The sequence below is a fragment of the Cryptomeria japonica genome, chromosome 6 (genome assembly GCF_030272615.1).
Source record: "Cryptomeria japonica chromosome 6, Sugi_1.0, whole genome shotgun sequence".
Lineage (NCBI taxonomy): Eukaryota > Viridiplantae > Streptophyta > Pinopsida > Cupressales > Cupressaceae > Cryptomeria > Cryptomeria japonica.
In genome coordinates, this window is record NC_081410.1 from 659,772,271 (window position 1) to 659,799,691 (window position 27,421).

At 36.2% G+C, this 27,421-nt stretch overlaps 1 protein-coding gene across 1 annotated transcript in view; it reads right to left on the minus strand.

The window, feature by feature from the left end:
* LOC131054817 (synaptotagmin-2) overlaps positions 1-27,421 on the minus strand; it is a 70,655-nt gene that overhangs the window by 20,521 nt on the left and 22,713 nt on the right. The window contains exons 5-6 of the mRNA XM_057989426.2: positions 27,107-27,216; positions 26,824-26,922 (exon numbers count right to left, since the gene is read on the minus strand). Coding sequence (XP_057845409.2) covers positions 26,824-26,922; positions 27,107-27,216 — 209 coding nt within the window. The remainder of the gene's footprint in view (positions 1-26,823; positions 26,923-27,106; positions 27,217-27,421) is intronic.

Here is a 27,421-nt window from a genome sequence, read left to right on the forward strand (position 1 = left end):
AGCATCTTCAAAAAAACATATCTTAGGAATCAAGTACTACACACAATTTGGACCAAGATTTGGGAGATTTATGGAGATCCACATAATCCTCCATTCCCAAATGATCCTGCATCAAATTGCCTCATTCCACTTGATGATGTTGCCAATTTACCCTTTGATGATGATACCTTAGAGTTTGAAATGATGTAGAAGTTGAGTGTCTTGATGATCCATATACTTCTCATATAACTCCTTCTCCAATTGAGATCACACATCTATCTTCAGTAGGTCTGCTGTTGGCTCATTAGAACTTCTTGTGAGTCATTGCAACAGGTATCTAATTGTCTCCCTGATTGGGATTCCTATTTATCAGACATTGCTTCTTTGTTTGTCGAGCCTCATATTTTAGATTTCGAGGACCAATTTGAGGGGTTATCTCTCTTATTTGGTGGCATTCATGGCACAACTGTCGTCACATCATCTTTGTCTTTGGAATTAGTTCAATATCAATTTCCATTTGTTCCTGGTTTGTAGCCTTTTGTTGTGATTGGGCATATACTTGATCGAACAATGGCATCATCATCATCATCATCTACCAAGGACTTACTGACAAATGAGCATATTTTAGAGACATCATCCTACATTTGGATTCTTCTTCCTACCAATTCCTATCCAAAACGGGAAGCATTCTCGAATTTGAACTTGATTTATCTTCTTCCCAAGGAGAGAAATGTTGTTTGTTGGCATTGGACTATGTTTTGTCTTCAGGCAATCACCATTTCTACAGGATATTATACATTGTGGGTGGGCTATATAGTTTCTCTCATTGCCTCTTAAGGGGGAGTCATTGATTGTGTTTATAATGGATTAGTCCTTGGGAGGTATCATTGAGTCCTGCATACATCATTCTTGTTTGTATCTTTTCTCTTTGTGTATGCAGGTAGAGGATGATGCAATTCTAACCCCAGCCAAGCAGACTCTTGACTAGCTAGTATGAAGATCAGGTATGAACACATATGAAAGGCAAGGGACTAGCGGAAATTCCGCAGTTCATGCAAATGATAGCTAATGATGTAAGCCCAGTCAATCAAACTCCCGGGAGCACAAATTACCAAGATAAAGTGGCACATCCACAATTCAAAAGAATCAGAACAAGCATTCCCTACAACATGGTGCCAAAGGACTATAATCTCTGCAACTTCATCCTTAAAATGCATTCTTTTCAATTTGGCGGGCAATTGGGACTTACCTCCTTTTTCAGACTTCAACCAATTTTTGGCAATGCAGTTCATACACTAGTCTCCATGCATTTTGAAATATTCTTCACCAGCTAGAATGGACATGTCTTCAAAGGGTTTCTTCTCAAGAAGGCATAAAGCGCGAGAGACGCTTTCAGCATTAATCCGTGCCACAACCCTACCGCCGTCTAGCGAATTTCTTGTGTCTCTGGGTTGTATCTTTTAGAGCACGCAATAATTAAATCTACGCAAGGCATGGCGGTCGGAAAACCAGCTGCAAAAGCCAAGCCACACTGAAGAATTCTTTCCCGCAACGGAGCTCTCCTATCTCCTTCAAGTTCTTGTAGGAAAATCTCTAAGTTCAATTGTTCAACCTCTGTGTCTCGCACACTTGCCCAGTGGTTTTGTATCACACTCTGCAGGGACACAAGCTAGATAATGCAATTTGTGAAAACTTGGAAATGAGAGTTGGTTCAAAAATTATCCACCACTCCGTCTGTGTCCTCGAGTGATGTGACATGCCTTAAATGCTACATTTACTTCGCCTATTGAAACGGTCTTTTATTTTGGCTTGTTCCCTGTTGACAGGCAAACAATGTTAGTTCATACAACAACTTGATGCAAAGGCGACGCCCCAAGACCTAGGTGAGGCTGACAAGTCGCGCAATCGGGAAAAATATGAACTTACAAACCTAGGGTCGGGACTTAAAAACTTTCCACAACTCCCGCCAGAGCGACTGAAGCACAAATCAATGGGAGGTCGGAAAACCGAATACTTTTGGAAATACCTAACCCCATGACAAGACTTGGAAAAGGGACACTTCGCGCTATAAGACTTTGAAAACTCATAAAGCTCGCAACAAACAGCTTGAAACATGAAGCAATAAGGAAACACTTAAAAAAAATTTTAGAGGGCGGCTCCAAAATTAAAAAAAGGGGGCAAAATGCTGAAACGTTGGATGTTGTTGAGTTCAAGCTTGACATCATGCCAAGCATATCCATGGAAAAGCTTGACATGGTCATGTCCAAGTTCATCGTATTTGCTCTCAAGGAGAGAGACAAAGGGAACGTTTTTCTAGAAGAAAGTTTGTTGCAGTCCTAGTTGGCATGGAATTTTGCCATTTGTTCTATTTCCTCGCATTTTGTGCCAAGGAAGGTGTTCATCTTCTATTGGCTGGTTTTTATTAAGTTTGGCAATCGGTTGGTTACAACTAACCTTAATTAGGGTTTAGTTGTCTCAATCTTGGCCATCGATTTTAGATTGATCTTGGCCCTTTATTTGTATTTGGAGCTCTATATAAGCTGCCATTTTTTCATTTGTAACTAATGAGAGACTTGGAGAATTGTTGCTATATTGCTGCTGGATTAATATAAGACATTGAAGCTTGGTGATTTTATGTTATATCTTGGAGTATTTGCATGGTTTTCCATCTTCTCAAGTTAAAGTTTAAGTTCGCTTAGTTACTTTCTCAATGAATGAAAGATCTTTGTGTAAGACTTATGGTGAAACTTTCATGTTCATACTACTTGTATTTCGCTGATTGTTAAATACTTTGCATGGTCAACTGAACTCTATAATCAAGCTTAACTTCAATTTCTATTCATTCATTAGTATGCATTCTTTTGATGGTATTGATGATTGTGAGTGGTGATTTGAATATCATTAACTATCCTTAGAAGATTGCACTAGCTTTGTGAAGTTGTTCATTTCATGTCAAAGCAAAGCCTAGTTAAGCTTCACTAAAAACTTGCTCATTGTCCTTGCATTCCTAGATTAGTTTAGTATCTTTCAACCCTTTAATCTTTTGCACATTTTTTATCAATCATTAGTAGTAGCAAGATAAGAGTGCCATTGAAAATCATTTACATCTAGACTCATTGAGTATTCCTTGTGTCTAAGTGATTCATCTCCTAAGAACAACTACATAAGTCCCCTTAAAGTACCCGCAATCACATCAACCATTGAACTATCTACAAGTCAAGACCTGACAATAGAAACCTTGGAGTCATCTCGATTGATCACATAATTTAGCATCCAAGGAGATTTTGCTCAAGAGAGGATAGAGTGACACTGGTATTTTATTTTGTGTTGCATAGTGCATAAAAACCCATCAACAGGCACCTTGATAAGCTTCTTTCATTAATCACTCCGATCATGCTAAACTCACATTGTACTACCATTTGAAGCCCATTCATGTACCTTTCACTTTGCTTCATCATCCTCTACATAAGAAACTTATATGTTGAGCTTGTAGAACTCTTCTGTATATTTTGACAATTACCTCCCTTTGTTTCAAATTCTGTAATTGATTTAACAAATTCAGGTGGTAATCTACAGATAAAAACATTGATTATAGTTTTACCAACATTTGAACTCATGATCAAATCTTCTCCTTTATCTATCCATATGTACATGATCCCACCATAGGTATGCATGACACTTCAATTTGGTATTAGCAAGTTTCACCCTCTTCAAGTCTTCTATGGAGTCAAGTTCAAAGTACTACTCCAGATTTGAAATCAAATCCACAAGCTGTTCTTTGTGTTGTTTCCAATGCTTCCAAACTTGCTGCCATTGCCCTCAACATCTCTACCGTTTTAGCGTTCACATGAGCCACATCTCCTCCTCAACTCTCTACATTCATAGGATCCACGCACCTGCAACAAAACTCTTAGAGCTCTCAAGGTCGACTCGCACTTCAGCAACCCAGCTAGCAACTTGGCTCTAATACCAGTTACTGCAGTCACGAGTTCAAGTGCCCAGTGGTGCCCAGTGAAAGGTAGTTGATCCCACAAAAACAAAACATGAAACCAAGGAAAAAAAAATGATATAGCAGCGAGTTCAAGAATGAAACCAAAATATTCTATCACCCCTAGTTTAGGAGTACAATAAAACAATACTAATACATTTTAGCTCACAAATTTAACTAACATTCTATGCTAGCTAGCTAGAAAGACTTAAATTCTACATCTTCACGACCTCTTGTACTTGCACATACACCTCTTCACATTAATTTTCTATGATGTACCTATGACTCTATCTGCTTTCTTTGACCTACCTACATATATTAGTCTTATATGAAAACAACCACTCCACAAGGATAAGCTGCCAACAAATAACAAGAGAATAGCTTCCGTCATCTGCCAATTATAACAACTGCAGTGAATGTGTCATGTCCCCTCTTTGAAACTCGAGACTTTGACCAAATGCCATTATCGATAGGCATACCTCAGTGAATAAGGAGCACTGAATAAGCCTATAATATATGACAACTGTAGAGAAATTGTCATTGATGTCAAAGAATTGGCACCTACTCATAGCAGCAAATATGAAGAAAACTAATGAATAAATACTATATATATATATATTCTACAATACAGAATACATATGCACTTTGAAGACTTAGCTATACATATTCTACAGTCAGGAGTATATATAGAGACAACACTACATAATCTCAGTCTGTTATGGCAGTGAATATATATACAGACAACAGAAAAGAGTATAGTCTCAGACTGACAATAACAGTAAATAAATACAGTAAATACACTTAGCATCAATAATATAATAATATAATAAAATATTATATTATCAGATTGCAGAAACCATAATATATATATATCAAAACTAGCAATAAATATGATAATATTATTAAGCACTGTGTAAAGAATATTCAAATATTTCCTCTTGCTAACCGACAAAGGTATATTGACCAGTTCCAAAGATAGCGTGGCCAATAAAACTCATATTTGGACAAGCCAGTAAACACGTAAGTCACATCTGGATAGAAATACGAAAATCATATTTTGAAAAGACTGGTTACAAAATGACTCCATGAAGAGATATGTTTGTGAATTGAAGCGATTTACTTCAGACATGTGTTGCGATTCCTTAAAGAAAGGATACGACTATATTAAAAAGGTCATTCACGTCTAAAACAATTGAAATCGCTATACTATGATATAACAACAGAATTAGTAAATAAGTTAAGATTTATTAAATCGGTGAAATCAGTTTAGTATATTCATAATAATTAATATAAAGATGTGAACTTTCGATGAAGGGATATGAGCGCTATATATATAAAGGGAACAGATCAGATCAGAACGGTTATGAAGTTACAGGCAGTAACATCCTTGTTGTGGATGGTATGCATGGGGAGGTATGCTCAATATGTATACCTAATATATGAAGCCTGATAATGTTATTATGTAGAATTTAATAATGATATAAATATAGATAATAATATAATAATTATAATTATAACATTATCTGATATTTGTTCTACATATATATATATATATATTAATATAAATGTATATATACATATATATTACCAGTGATGCTGAATCCATCAAATATATATATATATATATATATATATATATATATATATATATATATATATATATATATATATATATATATATCAAGGAACACTGTTACTATTAAATATATTAAATCTGTGGTATATGAACAATGCTTACATTGAAGTGACAATAATAAGATAAACAAATAAGACAATTCAGATTGATAATTATGAAATATCAAAGACATCAATAATATGTTCTTAAACTGTCCTAAATCACAACCAGTTCTATACCTTCTATTCCCCAAGGAAGATGGGTGCTGCTAGGGAGGGGCGGAGTAAATCCATCCGATAGGAAGCCCCAAGGGTGAAAGACTCCTCCTGAAATCTGGGCTGCAGGCCCCAAGGGTGAATGGACTGAATTTGGTAATCTGGGTTAACCTTAAGAGTTGGTGTCAAGCGCCCTAGGCAGCCAAGCCCTCTTCTGGGAAAAGGGGTCAAAATAGTTTAAGTTTAAGTATAGTTTTAAGAAGTTATGTCATAAGACATTAGTTAGTTTACTTAATTAATAATGAAAGGTAGTAACATAGATGTTGCTTTGATAATTGACAGAGTATAAATAGGGGACATTACAGAATGGTAGTGGTAAATACGCCCAATTAGTAGTTAGAACTGTAACCGCCAGCTAAGGATAAGCTAGAGATAATTACCCATGCCTCCACTAAAAGACAAATATCAATAGAAAGACTATTTCCCTCAAGAAGGTTAACCCACAATCTAAGCTGGGAATTGCCAACATGGTCAATAATACCAAAAAGGAAAAGGCATGGCGAGACCCAGCAGGGAATATGGCCTAGCAAGGATTTTTCACAAACACAAAAAGGTATGGCGAGTCCCTCCTTCATGCCACGTAGACCAAAATGAAATCCCCAACTTAGACTTAGAGAATCAACCCAGACAAGGAAGTGTGGGCCCTGCAAAATCTACAGCCTCAACCACAAAAGACGAGGGAAACGCTAGGAAGGAGTGGATCCCAGCAACACCCAATCAAGAATTTAAATCACATTTTCATCTGCCCTCACACCCAGCACCAGCCAAAATAGTTTATTCAAGCAGAACATATGGGCTAAGACTTAAAACACACAAAAGATGCTAGAACAAAATTTTATTAGACATATTTTTGTGTATGCAAGGTTTAATGTGGACCCAAATGCTCTTGCATCATGATCACAAAATTGGAATCTAAGAAAGAGATAAACATGGCCAAGTTCCAACTTCTAAACTCCATGGATCTTCTTCTAGTCTCTAGACCTCTATCAATTTCAACATCATCATTCCATGGTATGCATGCTAGTCTATGACCTTCAAAATTCTGGGAAAATATACAAGCCTTTTAGCAACAACACCTCATAAGCATTGTTCCAAAAGTTTCTGACGTCTTCTAAGGGCCAATTATACAAAACTTCAATTTGTTCAATATTTCTCTTGGAAACCCACTTTCCACAAACACGTCAACACTTAATCTCCTACTAGCAAATGATTTGCTCTGCTGGTTTCATTTTCCTTCACCTTATATTTCTCACGACTACCACAATTGCTTTTTCGCCTCTTCATAAAATTTATGCATATATTTTATATAGGATTTTGCTTGTACACTATTGGAACACTAAACATATTAGTAACTCCTTTTGTTGACTTCAATATGTGATCTGAAATGATGTCCTACAACATACATTGTTTGCAAAATTGTCTAAGGTGAATTTTACTTGATCATTAATAAATCCCATATCCTGATTTATTTCCAGCAAAAAGTTTTAGCAAATTACCCAAAGTTCTATATACGACTTCTGTCTATCCACTTGTTTCAAGCTGATATGTAACAGTAATATATAGTGTACCCAATTTCCTTTACAAGGATCTCCAAAAGTGGCTCAAAAATAAAGTATCCTATCTAATGTTATGCTCTTTGGAAAATGGTGCAATCCAACTTCCTTGAAGAACAAATTTAATGTGTACCATTTACTAGTCTTCTTGTAAGAGATTTTGTCTTCTTTGAAAATCTTCAAACACTACATATATACCATCATTAGATCTTTCATCCTCATGGTTAAGTCATTCCAAGGTCTTTTTAAGGACTGCTAATCACTGATAAAGTCCATTATTTTAACGGGATCCATTTGCTAGCTCGCCGGCACTGCACCTATGCACAAACTCGCAACATCTTTGTACATCCCAATCCAAAACTACCTCTCCTTGACCAACAACTGATAATGCAAGTGACTGTAGTCAATGTACAAAGCATTATATTATATTTCAATAACATTGGTTATCTGACAATTAATTCTTTGTTAGCTTTGAGTAGTTATAAGCGTAGGTTGCTTGACGGTTGTGCTTCTTTTGGCAACCGTCAAATCTTTTAAATAGATTATGTATCATCAAGGAGAGTAGTGTGTTCTACTTCTAGTTGAATTGACTTTGATCCTTGGCTGACCATCTCTAGTCTACTTGCGTAACAATTTCATGTACAAATAAAGATGTATTTCACTCCTATATCCGGTATGCATTGTCATCTCTATTATTAATTCATGTATTCATTTTATCAAAAGAGTAGTAAACATTTAACATCGTTGCCTTACAGAAATTGGGTCCAATATAAGAGATTCATGCAATAAACATTTAACATCTCTTATCTTGGTGCATCACCTCCTTTCTTTTTAGCATTTCCTTCTTCCCTTTTCCTCTGCAAGCTGTTAGAGTAGGTCCAGAAGTGGAATTCGAAGTGATGAGTTGGTCCAACACTTGCACCTGCATTGAGAAGGAAGTTGGCCTTCTCCAAAGACTCAACCTCCCTTGTGCAAGGTCCCACATTTCAGGTTTTTTTCCATGTTTCAAAAGGTTGTTGGGTTGATAGCTCAGCAAGGGTGCAAACTTTTGTGACAACAGAAACCAACAGTGGTGAATATGAAGATCCTTGAAAGGAATCTCACTAATACAATTGTTGATGGCAAGTCTTGTATGAGCATACTTCAAGAAGACACTTGGAGAAGTTTGGGCAAGCCAAAATTTGGTCCCCAACTTTTCAACTTGCTACCTCATTTTTTGAAATTTTCATTTTTCCCACCTCAAGCATAAAATCTAAGTTCATATGTCACTCTTTGCCCTGAAACGTTCACTTAGCATTGGCAAGTATTGTTTACAGTTGGGCTTTCAACACTTTCGTACCTTGTCAGTAGGCTAACATGTCCCTGAACCTTTCCTTTGGGTTCACAAGTTCAAGAAATCCTTGACCATCCAACCCTTCTTAAAAACGTTGTCGGTCTTCTTGATGTATGATATCTTATAGCCGGTGAATCGGGAAGTTTTGGAACTCGTGTATTCTTCACTAGCCTGGTTTAGCAATTCAACATTTTTACCGACCACCCGACTCAAAGCATTTCCGACTCTTGAGGCACTATCTTTTCATGATGCCAGCCAGTTCAGTTCATTCATGACCAACAGATGATAAAAGACATGAAGCGTGTTAGCACAATTTTCAAGAGAAGTTGTAGTACCTTAGCCACCAAAATTAAATGCATTTGATGTCTTAATTCTTGAAAATGGTCGCCATCTTTCTGACTTCTTTTTCGTCCTTAACATACAACAACAAGAGCTCTAAGTTTTCCGCATCACGAAGGAGGTTGCATAGAAGCAATGAGACAGCTTAGAATCAATTTATCCTATTTCCTTACCCTCACCTCTTTATGGTGTCACTTTTAGACAGGTTATCTTGAAGGCCTTGAATGTTCCTCACGCGGTCCTATGCAATGTATTTCCCTTGAACCTGTACAAACTCACTTGCTGAATTCCAGTACTATAGAATTCTTTTGGTTGATTGATTATTATGCTTGAAATTTTGGACCTTTGATACCACCAAGAGTAGAATATAATCTTGATGGCATGAAAAACGTAATGAGGAAGACACGTTCCCCCTCCCCCACAGTGTTTTAGAGAAGAATGCAGCATGGCTCTACAAGAGTCGTTTTTCTTGAAGTCTTGTTTAACTATCTTTGTAACGACTGTCCTCAAGAAGTCGTTACCTCTGATGATAGTTATTAAAACCTAGTTATAAATAAGAATGGAGGGGATTCATTTCAAAAACAAAGGAAGGAGGATGTAATGCAAATATTGAAGGAGCAATTAATGAAAATTATCTAAATTGATTCCTAAGAGTCATAAACTTTGAGTAACGATGATCTAACGGTTTATTCTTCTTATGTGGAATGTATCTCTATTTAGATAATTTCCTATTGTTTTCAGAAGTAATCAAAATTTTAAATTTGAGTATTTGTTATGAATAATTCATATTTGAATGGATATTATAACAGTTATTAAATTAGATATTTGATTGTTTAATATAGAATCTTTGTATTCTATCTTGTCCTAAATTTATGTATTTTTCCTTTTTTAAGCTTTCTAGTAAAAAGCTTTGCCTTTCCCCTGCTTTCCAATTAAAAGCATGCCTAGTTTTCATTTATTATGTTTTGTTAGAAGATAGTTGCACCTTGTAAAATAAATAGAGTGCGGGTGTAAAATATCATTACATCTGACTGAACGGATGGTTTCAATTGCCATTTGTTTCAGCGTAAGGAAATAGAGTTAGGTGGCAAATTAGTTAACCAACAAATTTTTGGCGACTCCGTTGAGGAATATAATATATATATTAAATACTATTGCATGGTGATTTCGACGAATTGCTTGTTTGTGACGAATCAAAATGGTGTTTACCTCCCGAGGATATATTATCAGTCCTTCAACCGAATTTGGGTTGGCAAGATGAGCAAGAAGACCTAATTACACAACTAAGAACTTTGGCTTGGAGGTGTAGAAGAAACTTTGACGATTACAGAAGTGTTGGGGCGAGTTTTACAAGAAGAGGAACAATTAGCCCAACTTCCTAGACTGGTGAGACATAGGGCAAGGAGATTTCCTGTTGTAGCTAATTTGGGGGATCTAGATCGTAGAAGAAATCAAGAGCAACCTCGAGACCGACCTAATAATCAACCAAATCCTCTCTCAAATAATTAGAGGGGGGGTTGGCAAATTTGTATTCTTCCATTGATTTAAAAGCAAATTTAAAAAAAAAAGATACACCAAAGGTGATCGAAAGAAAGATGTTCTGGATCCCAATTTTGATTTGCTCCAATCCATTAACTTTTTGGCATTTCCACCCACTAGGAAGATTAAGTCTCCAAGTAGACCACCTTCTCCCCCTCGTCCAAAGGCTCTACTTAACTTGTATTGATTCTAGTAGGGATTTCCCTATCCTTACAAGTCAATTTCTCCCTTGTTAATCTAATCAACATGGCCCTGCCGATCCCTTTTGGGGAGCTGCAATTGGACCTCTTAATTTAGGGGCGTAGTTACATGACTTACCAAGAAGCTCAAGAAAAATAATACCCAAATTTAAAGGAGATGGAAAGGTTACTCCTGAATAATATATTGATCCCTTCTTCGCAGCATGCTCAATTTTGAGGGTCCAACATGAAGATGTTGCCGTCTGATTATTCGTGGAATCCCTCACTGATGACGCAACTGAATGGTTTTATCATCTACCCAATGGAACAATTAATACTTGGGCCACTATGAGAACTAAGTTTGAAGATAGATTTAAGTCTGCTGAGAATGAGCACACTCTAATCGCTCAATTATCTTCAATTAAGTTAGAAGTGAATGAGCCTATGCGTGGTTTTGTGGCAAAGTTCAATAAGATAGCTGATTGAATCCCAAATAACCTCAAACTTGAGGATCTTCTTCAAAAGTGTTTGTTATCAATACACTCCCTTCGGATGTTAGTTTCCCTATCAAAAGAGAAGGTGCAGCTGATTTAGCAGCAGCACAAACATTGGTTACATTAGTGGAAGAGGATCTGATAAAATTTGGAAGGTGGAAAAAAGAGTTACAAACCGGTAAACCTCAAGCGACCAGTTCTATGGACCTGTCAATTCAGAGATTGGATAACGACGTCATTACTTTGAAAAGACAAATGCCTAAAATTTCTTGTCAACAAAGGACTTTCCCTAAGAAATAGTCTCTAACTGGGCCTACGCAGAAATTAGCCATAGAAGCTCCTCTCTCAGCAAGCAAGGGAAACCACATAGCATGTAATTTTCATCGAACGATGGATCATGATGGCTCCTCTTGTCCTGAAATGACAAGGTTTATGCAAATGATCTCAGTAAATGATCAGCAAGACAAATATCAAGTGAAGGAAGAGCTCTCACAAAGTACTAATGCTACTGTAAATTTCTTTGAATATGAGTCTGATTTTGAGAAGGGGGAAGATATATATACCTAGGTAGGTGGTTCCAATTGTGCCATATTTGCCAAAGGATAATACAATCAAAGAAAGGAAAAGGAATCCAAAGAACGGAGCAATGGCACCTCAGCCAGTCAAAAATTCATCCTATCAAGAGGTGCTACCTGGAACCATAGAGAGAGTCAGAAATAATCCAAACTACCTCTGCCAAGGTATCTTCCAACTCTTGTCCCAATGAAATCCTTTCATCTTTTGATATTGTGGAATCATGTAAAAATATTAAAATCCAGGTTTCCCAAGCTAAATATTTTAAACTCAACCCTGCTGAATTGGATAGGCTTGTCAGGTTTATTAAATAAGAACCCTTACCCTCTCCTTTAAAAGGCCTAGTGTTTGATGAAGGCCTTAACCCCTTTGAGAACTGAAAATGCTCAAGCTCTAATTTGACTTCTTCTGATATCAAAGGTCCTCCTGAAAAGCTAGAGCAATTTCTTGTATCTCTATATATAAATAACTATATAGATTGAGCAATTGTGTGATAGACTCAGGAACTTCCGATAATATCATGCTTGCTCAAGTAGCCAAAGCCCTTGGTCTGACAATCACTTCTCATGGAAAATGCTACTCCATGGACTCTTCCGAGGTACTCATCTTAGGATAGATTAACGATGCTCAAGCCACTCTAGCCTCGTTCCCTAAAAGGAGATTGAAGCTCACCATCCTAGTGGCTGATGTTCCCGTAAGCTACGGGATGTTGCTAAGTATGAGTTTTTCCAAAGACATAGGAGGAGATATTCAAATGGACTGGTCTTATGCTACCATACCCATGGATGGAAAGAAAGTTTCCCTAGAGTCAGAACCCAAAGCAAAATTTATAGTATTAAAATTTGGAGATCCAAGGTCTGAGATTTTGTATGTTGACGCCAGGCCTGGTGCATATACGTTAACTTCCACTACTGTAAAGAGTATCAACACAAGCTAATTTCGGCTTGCCAAAAAAGTTGTGGACCTTAGAGTTTGATAGGAGTTGTTCCTCTTCTGGATCCAATGTTGTATCTATGCCTTTATTGCTTCCTAAATCAGAAACTTTTACTTTCGATATTAACGACGAAGACCAAACAGGAGGAATTATTTCTAATGAGGCTGCAAAAGGGTTTGTAAATCATAGTTCAACTCTAGGGGCTTTTGTCTTTTGTGATATTGAATTCAAAGATTGATAAAGTTGATATAAAAGAAATGAAGCAATCAATTCTACTCACTTCACTCGAATATTCATCAATAAGTTTCTTGGTGAAGAAGATAGAGGAAAAGAGTCACAAAAGGAGGTAGTGTATCCTCCTACTTTCAGAAAATCTCTCCCTGAAAAAGACGTTATGCAAGCTCAAATGGTTTCATTTCAATTCCTAGTTACCGGTGATGTTGGTTCAATAGAAATATATGCAAGTGAAGATAAAACTGAAGAATCTAATGATCAAATAATGGAGCACGATGAAAATAAGGGTAAATTACCTTTTCAATTTACTTGTGTAGCCAATGATGATTTCCTTGATGCGAGGGATGAAGAAATTATTACATTCAGGCTAGATCCTATGCTTTTAGAATGTTGTATTCTAGAGCCAAGGCAAACATGCGCATGTCCAAAGACTGCCTCAACTTGCACTCTTCAGAAAGAATGTTTGAGTTTCGATGCTTTCTTTGCATATCCAAATGAAATCATTGAAATTCAGAAATTGTGACCAATACAGAACCAGATTATTTCACTAATGTTGTATATGGGGTCATTAAAGAAATGAAGTATGATGAAAAGTGGTTGTTCGGGCTTGAATATGTTTCAAAAAGGTTTCTAAACTTCATCAGTCTAAAGTTGGGTATTGAAGTGACCGCATTATGGCAATTATGTTCAAATTCACATTTTGGCCATTGTCCATTGTTTCGCAAAGGATCATATTTTTCTCAGCATGTTGATGGGTTCATTGAGTAGTTTTGGGAACCTCTGGAGGTGGGATTCGCTTGCCATGTTCTTTGTTGTCATGTTTTGGCTTCTTCGTTTTGATGTTATACTCGGTTTCCCTATCCTTTTGCTTCTATTTTGATTGCATCGCCCAATGGATAAGGCCTCTAGCCAAGTCTTCTAGATTCTTCGTGTCCTGTCCAATCCTTGTCCCCCTTCCAGGCCTGTTGTTGCCTCAATTTTTGAAATTTTCATTTTTCCCACCTTAAGCCTAAAATTCAAGTTCATATGTCACAATTTGCCCCGACATGATGAATAGCATTGGCAAGTCTTGTTTACAGTCAAGTTTTCGTCAAACCTTTGTACCTAGTTGACAGGCTAATACGTCCCCAAACCTTTCCTTTGGGTTCGCAAGTTCAAGAAATCCCTAACCATCCGACTCTTCTTAGAAACGTTGCATGTCTTCTTGACGTATGAATTCTTATAGTTGGTCAATCGATAAGTTTTGGAACTTGTGTATTCTTCGCTAGCCTAGTTCAACAGTTCAACATTTTGCCAACCACCCAACTCAAAGTATTTCCGGGTCTCGAGGCATTGTCTTTTCATGACATCAGCCAATTCAGTTTATTCATGACCAATAGATGATGATAAAAGACATGAGAAACATGTTAGCACAATTTTCAAGATAAGTTACAATACCTTAGCTGCCAAAATTAAATGCATTTGATGTCTTAATCCTTGAAAATGGTCGCCATCTTTCTAACTTCTTTTTCGTCTCGAACATGCAACAACAAGAGCTCTAAGTTTCCCACATCACGGAGGAGGTTGTTAGAGTTATCTTGTATTAGCTAATAATTATTTATTTAATTATTAGTCTATTAAACTCTACGCTTAAGCTAAACTTAGGCATTTAATACACTTTATCCCTTTAGGGTTTCTTTAGGTTGCACACCTTTAGGGTTGCTATTATCCTTTAATAAGGATTGTATTGTACTTGTTAAAATTGATTCCCTTTCTGAATGATAATTTTTTTCTTCAGAGCATTTATGCTTTTTTGCTTTATGTGCCTCCATTCTTCTCTTGTGACAGGTATTTGCATGCAGGTGTTCTTGGGATCTCTGAAGTTGTATTTCCTCAACTTCTTCATGGTATCAAAGCCTACATCTGCGGCTGCTTGTTCCTGATTTTTCAGAAGATTTTTGGAGGAGGGTTTCAAGTTTTTTCAGAGTTTTTTATTGGATCTGCGGTATTTGTTTTGTTTTTTATCATGTTGGGCTCAAACGGACCTCATCGTTGAGCTCAGAACGCCCCAAAACCCCCATTTCCATATAAAATTTGTCAATTTTTTACAAATTTGGGTTCTAAAATTTTTTCTTTGGTTTTGCCTTTTTGGGCACAAATTTCGAGAAATTCGTCAAAAAAACATAACAGTTTGGGCCAAAACAGATCTCACCGTTGGCTTCCGAAGGGCGTTTCTAGTCATTTTGATATATAATTCGACCTATTTCGGTGACAAGTGCATCTGGGCCATGATTTTTTCATTGGCACGTTTTCTGAGGCACAAAAATCCGTACGGCTGTACCTGCAAATGCGTCAAAAGATTTTCGTCAAAAAAAAAATAATAATAATAATAATTTTTTTTTAACCCTTTTTATGCCCTAAAAGAGGGTTTTTTTTTTTGGCCATTTCTTGGGCATACGGAGTCGTTTTTTCGAAAACGAATAAGTGTCGGAAAGCTGGTTCCGAGCCGGACCTCGTCATGTTGGTAATTTTTTCCAATTTTGCTGTTTGACTGTGTTTTTTTCCAATCAAAGTGGGGTCTCTTTTTTGCACTCCAGGAGCCATAGAATGAGCATTCGAACTTTGTTTTTCGAAAACTTTATATCGTTGGAAAGCTTGTTCTGTACACTTTCCAACCATATGAGTTTTATTTCCAGATTCTGCTCCATGCATATTTTATTCAGTTTTTTGCTTTTCAGCACTCTGGTGGATATCTTGGTTGTTTCAGGTCCTGGGATCTCTTCTCTGGGTAGGATGTTTCTATTTTGGTTCTCGTTTCTATTTCCAGTCTTCTTATCATTGTAGCTTGTATTTATGCAAACGCACTAAGATAAAGTGCCATCATGCATTGTTTACATGGAATCTTGCACCTCTTGTGCCTTATTGTACATGCACTACTTATAAAGTGCCATGGGGGGGTTGATGTTTGCCTTGTTTGCCATCTACCGTTGTCCAGTGAGTGTTCCTTTCACGACATTCGCCTCATGATGTGTGTCAAGTGAGTGTTCCTTCCACGACACCATGTACTTTCTCTGCACCTTCGATGTTCTTGGTTCTTCATCATGCAGTTCTTGTTGGCCGTTCTTTTCAAAGTACTTGTCCCTCACCCTTTTCAGCATTATGGGGAGGTTTGTCTTGTTGGTTCTAATGCTTCCTTGGTTCGATTGATGAGTTCTTCAGGCTTTGGTGTCTCATGCCATCTGTATCTTCCAGTTCAGTTGTTTGCCTTTGTTTGCCATCTGATTCGAGTAGTGCCATTTGAGGGCACTCATGCAGATTACAGTCTTCTCTACCTGGTCATGTTCTATTTCAGTGGAGGTTCTTCAGATCAATAGTTACTCTTCGGCAGTGTTTGCAGCTATTTCCTGCTTCAGTGGCGTTCTTCTTGCTTTTCCATCTCTTTTTGGAGTAGAGTTTTTTCCCATGTGGTTTTCTCTATTTCTCCAGTTCATAGAGATTTGTTTGTGATTGGGTACCTCATCAGGCCTTGTTGTCGGGACCCAAATTTGCCTTCATCATGTAGTTGCATTTTTTGCTTCATGCATTTAGTTTTTTAGCTACTCCCTAAGTTCATCTTAAGGGGGGGTGTTAGAGTTATCTTGTATTAGCTAATAATTATTTATTTAATTATTAATCTATTAAACTCTACGCTTAAGCTAAACTTAGGCATTTAATAAATATTGTAGGTATTTAATAATTATTCTGATTATTAAATACACATTATCCCTTTAGGGTTTCTTTAGGGTTGCACACCTTTAGGGTTGCTATTATCCTTTTATAAGGATTGTATTGTACTTGTTAAAATTGATTCCCTTTCTGATTGATAATTTTCTTCTTCAGAGCATTTATGTTTTTTTGCTTTATGTGCCTCCATTCTTCTCTTGTGACAGGTATTTGCATGCAGGTGTTCTTGGGATCTCTGAAGTTGTATTTCCTCAACTTCTTCAGAGGTTACAGAGAAGAAAAGAGACAAGTTAGAATCAATTTATCCCATTTCTTTACCCTCACCTCTTTAGGGTGTCCCTTTCAAGTAGGTTATCTTGAAGGCCTTGAATGTTCCTCACACGGTCTCGTGCAATGTATTTCCCCTAAGCCTGTAGAAACTCGCTAAATTCCAATATTGTAGAATTCTTCTGGTTGATTGATTACTATGCTTGAAATTTTGGTCCTTTGATACCACCAAGAGTAGAATATAATCTTGATGGCATGAAAAATGTAAATGAGGAAGATAGATGTCCCCCCCTCAACCCCCCGGATATTCGGAGAAGAGTGTGACATGGCTTTGCAAGAGTCATTTTTCTTTAAGTCTACTTTAACTATCTTTGTAATGACTGTACTCGAGAAGTTGTTACCTCTGACAATAGTTATTAAAACCTAGCTATAAATAAGAATGGAGGAATTCTTTTCAAAAAGAAAGGAAGGAGGATGTAATGCAACTATTGAAGGAGCAATTAATGAAAATTATCTAAATTGATTCTTGAGTCTCGTAAACTTTGAGTTACGATGATCTAATGGTTTATTATTCTTATGTGGAATGCATCTCTATTTAGATAATTTCTTATTGTTTTCAGATATAATTAAAATTTTATATTTGAGTATCTATTATGAATAATTCATCTTTGAATGGATATTATAACAGTCATTAAATTAGAGGTTGTTGCGATTTGATTGTTCCGAACCTTTGTATTCTATCTTGTCCTAAATTTAGTTATTTTTCCTTTTTAAGCTTTCTAGTTAAAAGCTATACCTTTCCCCGCTTTCTGGTTAAAAGCATGCCTAGTTTTCATTTATTATGTTTTGTTAGAGGGTAGTTTCACCTTGTAAAATAAGTAGAGAGCAAGTGTAAAATATCATTACATCTGACTCAACTGATGGTTTCAATTGCCATTTGTTTGAGCATGAGAAACGGAGTCAGGTGGCCAATTTGTTACAACTAGTGGGTGCAGATCAACAAGGTATTAAGGTACTTAGAGTTTTTAATGGGAAAAAAGGTGATTACTGGAAGACAAGCGTTTTTATTGAACTTTGTGGTAATTTCATTAACGAAAAAAGCATAAAAAAGCATACATCGCATTTTTTGGTTGAGGTTGTAGTAGCAGTGAAAGCCAATCACAATTGGAAAAAGAAATCTCCATTGAAAACAAGGTTTGAAGTATGTAAGTGATTTAAAGATCCAAGTTGTAAGCGAAAAAGCAACTTCCTCCAATTCGTCAAATTCAAACTCTAAAGAAGAACGGACAGCGAAGTATGATATGGGTTTGATAGAGCATAATGACATAGGGATCCTAGAATCACAGTCATGCTCAAAGGATAAAAAAAAGTTCTCTACAAACTATTTCACTGGCAAATGGTGGAGTATGGGGTGTTTTCGTCAACATGTAATATTTTGAAAGCTATGAAGAGCAATTGATGCAAAAATGATTTTGAAAAGTTGGACGCTTTATGTGTGGAACACAACCTATGTTTTGCAAAAGACAACAATTGTAGTAGAGGTATCCAACCTTGCAAAAGAATGCAAAATTACTAATGGTACATCTTAGAGTACTAAGAGAAAAATTATTACCCTAAAGTGCATAAATATTTGTCAAGTGAAATCAACTTCATTGAAAAGTTACATAAAAAAGAAAAAAATTAAAAAGGAAAGATTGGAACAAAAAAGGAGAAAATATCATATTGAAAATGAAAACTTAGTAATTGAAGGAGGAAATATTATACTCCTTGACTACATTGAAAAGCCCAACTACAAGACCCAACTACATAAAAGGCCAGACTATAGTAAAATGATCAACTACATTAAAAGGTCCAAACATATCATATGGCGAGAAAAGAACTCAATTGCATAGCAAGGAAAGAATTATGTGGTACGACTGCCTTATCCCTCAATATGCATTGTATGGCTTCTAGTCTACATCACAGTAATATCTAAGGCCATTGTACGACATATTTACACCATCATCAGAAGCTAAAGATTGCATGACCCAACTTGCTTCTTAAAATTGTATAGACTGCAAGACAAGAGGTACAACCGACACATTTCAATATTTTATGACAAAGTCACTTGGTGTTTACATGCTAGAGAAATAATATTGTACGACCTTGCACATTCTTCTCAAATATTGTATGGTGGGTTCATATCGTATGACGATGTTTCCAAACTCTTTGCATCATACAGACCTTGCAATTTTTATACAACACAACCTTGTTTACTTTTTACACTGTATGACAATGGCCATGCATTGTATGACAGCGTCAACAACTTCCCTCCATGTGCATTGTAACATTGTATGCGCCTTCAATTGTCTCAGCAAAAGTCTATTCTCGGAAGTCATTCTCATCAAGAATCTATTCTCGAGAGTTTCATTGTGTAATCAAATGAGGTCCCTTGGTTGGTTGGTCTAAAGGATTATTCACATATTGGCATGTGTTGGTTGAACGCTCCAAAATCTATATTATTTGGATCTATCAACATTGGTTTTTGCCTCTTAAAAGATCATGAAAATGATGTGCCAAATGGAGGTCTGTGTGGTTTTGAAAGTCTTAATATGGGCTTGGTGGCAGGAGCTCCACTTCTCAACCTCACCCTATATCGCTATAGGGAGCAGGAGCACACCTTGGGTGCTGCCCCCATCACACTCAATTGGTTTGCCAAGTACTCTTCAAGTTTGAGTTTGCAAAGCACTCTTCCAAGTTTGTTAATAGGTCCTTGTTTACAATACCATCATCAATTTGGAAACTCTTCCCTAACATTTCTTGATGTTTACTTGTCATTTGGAAGACGACTTTTTCTCTTGGGGGGATTATGTAGTCAATGTACAATGCCTATCCATAATATTGGTTATCTGAATATGTATTAATTGTTTGTCAACTTTAGGTGGTGGCTAATAGTTGTTTTTCTTTTAGCAATTGTTAGGTATTTTAAATAGATTATGTATTGCCAAGTAGCATGTTCTAGTTGGATCGACTCTGATCCTTGGCTGACCATCACTAGTCTTCTTCTATAATAATTTCATGTGCGAATAAAGATATACTTTACTCCTATATCTGGTGCACATTGTCATCTCCATTATTAATTCATGTATTCATTTCATCAAATAGAGCAGTAAATAGTGACCACCTAATCCACTACTCTGTAATGATTTTAACGATTTCTTCACCATTCATTCTCTTGAAATAAATAATTGTGGCCTCTTAAACATAAATCCCTCTAGGATGAAGTAATCCAAAAATGGGCTTTTTCACCATTGTTAATTTTGTTAAAATTTTAGTGATCAGAATTAACAAAACTCAAAAATAGACAAATGCAAACACATACGAACACAAGGTTACCCTAGGAAAACCTCCCTCTTGGAGAAAAAAACCCAGCAACAAAGATCCAGATCAAAATAATTATAATCAGCAGTGTTACAAGTAAAATTCAGCTCACTTACCTTTAGGTCTAGGCACAATGTCCCAAACATCATTCTTGATGATGGACTAGTATTCTTCATCCATGGCTAACTTCCATGCTTGCTACTTCATAGCTTCTTCTACACTGGATGGTTTGGTCTCAATGGTGTTACACATCAATGCAATATAGTTGGAGAAGAACTCAGGTCTCCTACTTTCTTTGAAGGTGCCTTTCGGAGCTGCAAAATTTTCTACTTCTTGAATAGTGTTTCTAACCCAAAGTGGTCTCTTCTTGCTAACCACAATGTCTCTGGGCCCATCAGTTGGATCTATGGGCTCAAGTGGATCATTATGCTCAATAGACTTCCTCTGAATCTCAAGGTTAGTATCAACATCCATATCTTGATTTTCATTTAGTTCTTTATCAATGTCAACCAAAGAACCCTTAGATCTTTTAAGAGCAATATTTTCTTCAAAAGTAACATCTCTACTTACCTCAATATACCTTTGACCTGGAATGTGAATTCTAAAGGCTTTGGAAGATTCATTGTATCCAACAAGGATACCTTTCTTCCCGAATGGCTCCAACTTGGTTCTCTTTTCCTTAGGTACATGAACATATACAGGGTTTCCGAAGATCCTTAAGTCATTGATGTCAAGTTTGACTCCTGTGAAGGCTTCTTCGAGAGTTGTGTTCTTTAATACACGGTGAGGGCATCTATTCTAAATGTATACTGCAGTTTTAGATGCCTCGGCCCATAAGAAAGTCTACAAATCCTGATCGTGAATCATAGCCTTTGCTGCTTCAACAATGGATTTGTTCTTTCTTTTAGCAACCTCATTTTGCTAAGGGTTGTAGGGAACACAGAACTCCCTCTTAATTCCTGTCTCAACACAGAAGTCATAAAAACTACCTGAGGTGTACTCACCTCCATTGTCAGATCTTAATACTTTAATTCCTTTCCCAGATAGATTTTCAACTAAGGCCTTAAATTTTTTGAACCTACTTAAGACTTTATTAGATTCTTTAGATTTTAGAAAGTAAATCCAAGTCTTCCTAGAAAAACCATTTATGAAGATTACATAATATAAGAATCCACTAGGTGAAGCAACTGACATAGGTCCATATAAATCAGAATGAACAAGTGCTAGTTTTTCTTTAGCCCTTCTTTCACTTTTACGAAATGGACTTTTAGTGTTTTTACCCATAGCACAACCTTTGCAAGTATTATCATGAAATTGAGTAAGTTTAGGCATACCTTTAACCATCTTCTCAAGTGAAAGGAGAGATTGGAAATGTAGATGACCAAGTCTTCTATGCCATAGCTCACTAGACTCTGGAGCCTCATGAATGAGAGCTTGAATAGAATGAGTTGAAACCTTGTATAAGCTCTCATATCTATTACCAATGACACGAGCTTATTTGATGCTAGATTTCTTAGGCCATGCAAAGACTCTTCCCTCAAAAAACGCTACCTGATAACCTTTGTCTTCTAAAGCAGAAATAGAGATGAGATTTCTTTTGATTCAAGGTACAAACAAAATATCACTGAGATGAAAAGAAATACCAAAATCTAAGTTTAAAGAAGTAGTATTGAAACCTCTTACTGAATATCGAGCATCATCACCAATTACCACGTGAAGATTAGACTCCTTCTCCACGAAGTCTAAGAGGTGCTCCTGATAGCCTGTGATGTGTCTAAATGCACCACTGTCGATCAACCATGTGTTGTTGTCTGTCGGCACATTGTTTGACAAGGCAAAAAATGAAGAGGAAGTCTTCATTATCCTTCGGTTCTGCAACTTCGTTTAGATTCGCTTCTCCTTGCTTGGGTCGATTTTGGCATTCCTTCGCATAGTGACCAAACTTGTCACATCTGAAGCAACGGATGTGTGATAGATCTCTCGGCTTCTTCTTTGAATCATGAGTAGCAGGAAGTCTGAAATCTTTATTCCTCTTGAAGTTGCTCTTCTTCCAATGACCACCTTTCTTCTTGACGGATTGAGCTGCAAGCATATGATGATCACTACCATGAGAGCTTCTAATTGCTCCTTCTGCAGCTAGCCGAGATTCTTCTTGGACACAATCTCCTCTCAATCGTTCTAATTGAGGAAGCTCGATCCTAGCACTGATTCCTTGTATGAAAGGTTCCCATGATGGAAGAAGACCGTTTAGAGCCATCATGGTTAGATCGTTATCATCAACTTCTTTCCCAACTATAGAAAGCTGATCCTTTAGATCAGTAATCCTCATGAAGAGGCTATGGATTCACCTTTCTCCTACTTGACATGAGAGAGTTGTTGCTTCAAGGCTAGGATGCGGCTGGTGTTGTTGACCTCATACATCTTTTCCAAGGTGTTGAACATCTCTCTAGCAATCTTCTTCTTGGAGATGGATGACACAATATGATCCTTGATAGAGTCAATTATCACTCTTTGTGCTTAGAAGTCCTTTTTCCAAGCTTCCTTTTCTTCTTCACTATTAGGCTCGCCAACATCCTTACTGACACATTCAGCAAGGTCATTCAAAGCCATCATTACTCTAATCTTCCATGATGTGAAGTTGGCAGCACCTTCCAACCTATCTTCAGCTCTAAGGTAGGACATCATGCTGATCGGAATAGCAAGATAAGTTGAGAGTGAATATGCCTGTTAAATCTGATCACAAGTATTACGAACCAAGCTCTGATACCATGTTAATTTTGTTAAAATTTTAGTGATCAGAATTAACAAAACTCAGAAATAGACAAATGCACACACATACGAACACAAGGTTACCTTGGGAAAACCTCCCTCTTGGAGGAAAAAACCCAGCAACAAAGATCCACATCAAAATAATTATAATCAGCAGTGTTACATGTATAATTCAGCTCACTTAGAGCATAGAAAATAAACTTATCCGATCTAAAACTTTTAGGCGATCAATATAGGGGCAGACTTATTCAATATCCACACTCAGCACATATGTAATCCACAATACAATGATCCAACCGGAACTGAAGTATATGCTGATTGAATAACGACAAGTAACAATTCGGCAATCTCCAATGATGTTCACTGAAGTGCAAGGTATATTCGCCAGTGATCGTTGATGTTAAGTTACGGATAACAAGTTTGTTATGTTCACCAATCAATGTTACAAATTCGCTGATGGCAGATCGCATATATGCAGAGATCATTCGCTGATTGTGATTATGTTGTAAGGCATCAATATGCCTTTGTTATATACAAGACACAAGTCTTCTTATCTCCCAAGTCGGCCTTGTATCTTGCCGCCAAAAATAACACTTATGAATATTCAAATACATATGTGTTTTACCGCCCAAATTGGGCCTACCCCATTTACAAGTTACATGAGTTTGGCCCCAGCCCAATTACATAATTGATTGCTCTAATTATCACAATATATTTTAAATTTTAATTGCCAAAGGCAACATTAAAATTTAATCAGGTTAGAATCCGATTCTAGCTATATTTTTCAACACCCATGCCCAAGGTTCTCAACCATCCTTCCAATCTACAATAATATTCACCTTCTCTATGCAATTCCTTCATGATGTCCAACACTGACACTACTACAGACATGGTTGTCAACAATACAACCCTTCTAATCAAAGCATCTGCTACTTTATTGGACTGTCAAATTCTATGCATGTTGACAAAAGAATAGCTCTATGAGTATTCAATCCACTTCATATGCCTCTGATTCAATTTTATCTAGCCATTTGTAAACTTCGATGCCACTGATCAATGATCAAAAGCCTACACTTCTTTAATGTCTGAATTATGGCATACATTGCCTAATTATAATCTGATATCTTTGGTTTGTCTAATTCAAACTCCCACTCAAGTATGCACTTGATCTTCACTCTCAACCAAAGACCGACCCAATAGCTGTTCCACTTGCATCACAATCCAGTAAACACTCTATTAATATCAAGTAAGACTAATACAAGCTTTTCTCTGACCTTCTATTACAAAAGATCAAAACTTATCTATATTAATAATGTGCTTGTGAACATTTCTTTCTTCATATATTCAATCAAAGAAGCATATATTCCACTAAAAATCTGTATAAACTTTCTGTGAAAACTAGCACAACCATGAGAACTTCTTACCTCTGTAATGCTCTTGAAGTTGAGAGTATGCCATTCCACTGTAGCCTTGATCCTTTTTGGATATATCTACAATCACTCTTGGGACATGACAAATCCTAAATACACTCTTCCTTCATGAACAAATCACTTCAAATTTATCGGAAGCTTCCCCTACATGACTGCGGAGATTCAAATCAAGACGGTTTACACAATATGCTTATAGGCTCAAAATTATTTGGCAGCACTTCAGGAAAACTAACAAAAACAATTTATCTAGAATTAACCTTAGTAACAGTTTGTCTGTGTTATGTAACCAGGAGGATTTTTTTTTAGCTCTTGTGGAAATTGTTAACTTCTTCAAATATTTTTGTTCCAGTATAACTTAATGACTTCCTTTTTCTTTGTAGACTTTTTCCTGAAAGGCTGTCATTTTTCGATCCTTGCATATTTATTAAGATGGTTCAGTGGTTCTGGTTTGTATTTCTACCAACTGGTTTATTTCACTTTAAATAATAGAATCTAAAGTTCCTTCGTAGGGCAATAGGAGAAGATCTTTGTAATATGCACTTTAAATTCCTACAAGCTCAGTTAACTGCTAGATATACCCTAATTAAAAAGTTTATAATCTCCACAAAGGGTGAGGCTTAATCAGAAAATGCTTGCTTCCTTGCTTTGGTGCAAAGTGTAAGAGTTACCTCTGAGAACCAGATCTGATGTAAACAGTATAACTCATTAGGAGAAGATTAGTTTTTTTCAAAAATATAATATGTTATCAATATAAATAGGGATAGGTGGGCTAGATGATTGTTCTGCCTTCAATGAATGAAACCAAATAATAGTAACAATAAATCAAAGACTTTGCTAGAAAACGCTGCACTTTGAATTCTAACAGCCTACATTTTTTTCTAAATCCATTTGCATATGTACCTCAAAACTATTTGGCAAGTAGCAACAAGATACTTGACACGCTATTTAGAATCTCTAGTCCCAATTACAGCAAGGAGCTCAATGGTTCAAAATACAATATTTCCCTCCAAATGCATTCTGGTTCTGCAAACAGATCTCTTATTTCTCGAGAATATTCTATCTACTTCAGTGTTGCAGGAAGACACATCTTCCACCCCCTGGGATCTGTCATCAGTACCAGAGACAGGTGCAGAGGCATCTCCGAGGACAGGAGGGCATTGCTCCTGCATTTTGACATGTCTCCAAACTGTATAATATCAAAATGAAGTCAAACCCTTGATTTTTTGAAAAGTAGGTGCTGCGGTTGTTTCATTCATAGCAGCCTTTAACTAGACAAAGTAGCTGATCTCTAGCAGAGATGAAGTTCAATGGACCTGCATTTTCATCAGGAGCAGCTTCCACCGTAACAATTAAGAGTTCAACTTCAAACAATTTTCCTTGAAGCTGTAGGTTATTTCTATTGCCTTCTGTTCAATCCATTTTCTCTGCTCTGCACTCAAAACTTGAAATAATTGTTTTTGAATCTGTGTTGAAATATTGACACAGATTTTTTTATTTTTTAAGTCTCCATTGGAAACCAGAATAATTTTTCTTCGCATAAACAAAAATGAAATCATGTAGAGTCTACACTATAGTGGTGTATTATATAAAGATAACTTTCTTTGTTTTTTTATTCTTTTTTTTTAAGTTCGCAGATTTTTATTAGGAGAGTTTCAAGTTGTATTATAAATTTATAACTTAAAGCTTTACTTCTAATTTTTAAATTTTGACATTTGAAATTTAAAATTTAATATTTAATTTGTATTTTATTTTTAAATTTACTTCTTAATTTTAAGTTATGTACAAAAAATTTATCAATAAAATTTAACAAAGTAAATTTAAAATAACAAATAACAAAGGTTTCTTTTCTTTTTTTAATTCTAAGAATCTAATTAAAATAGGATGTTTTAAACTGTAATTTAATGTAATTAATTTTTTAATTTTAGTCATTATTTTTATTTTACATCTTTTTGATATTTATTATTTATATGCTTGACATTTTTTTATCTGTACCAATTTTATATTTATATAGCAGTACCCATTTCCTAATTTTTAAATGGTGCACCAGTGCCAGTCTCCTAGCAACACTGATCCACTTCAACTATGCTACTGTTTCTTCTATCAAAACAAATAATCTTGTTCACTTTGCTATTTGCAAGCAAATGGGTTTTAGCATTAAGAAGTATATGCATAATTGCTATTAATGAATGCCTGGGAAAATTCATATAACTGCACAAATATCCTCATATTTCTTAAAGAGTGAGACATGATGACAAAATACCTCACCCATGCCCACGGTGTGATTTGTGAGACCAAAATAATCTCTCACTTTAACACTCAGCTTTTGTTTCTGTGGATCAACAACAAGCAACTGGAAATCCTGCATTGTTAAACCAAACACCAAACAAATGAATGTTCAAAGTCAAGAAAAGCAATGTTTCTGAATACACTTTCTTTTGAAGCAAAAAAATGCAAAATAACTAAGGCTTGAGATTGAATCAGTAAATATACAATAAAACAATATCATTCCCTATAAATTCAGATCAATATTTGTCCATATTCACCTGATTCCATATAGGAGCACCAGGAGGACCAATAACAGTAGTCTGGCTATTTTTCTTACTTTGGATGACTTGTTCGCCTAAAACAAGGACTACATAAGGATCTGTCTTTCCTGTCAAAGCATAATGTGAGGAGGTAAATGACTACATTTAAAGTACAGTATAAATTAATTATTTTTTCAAACAAATTCACTGTGATCCTCATAGGCAATGTGAATGACATGAAAGGAAAATTGCATATTTATAAGCATTGACATCTTGTTTCTTATTACTGTACTATAAAGTATAAACTGCATTTTTTTTATTAGCTATAAAAAA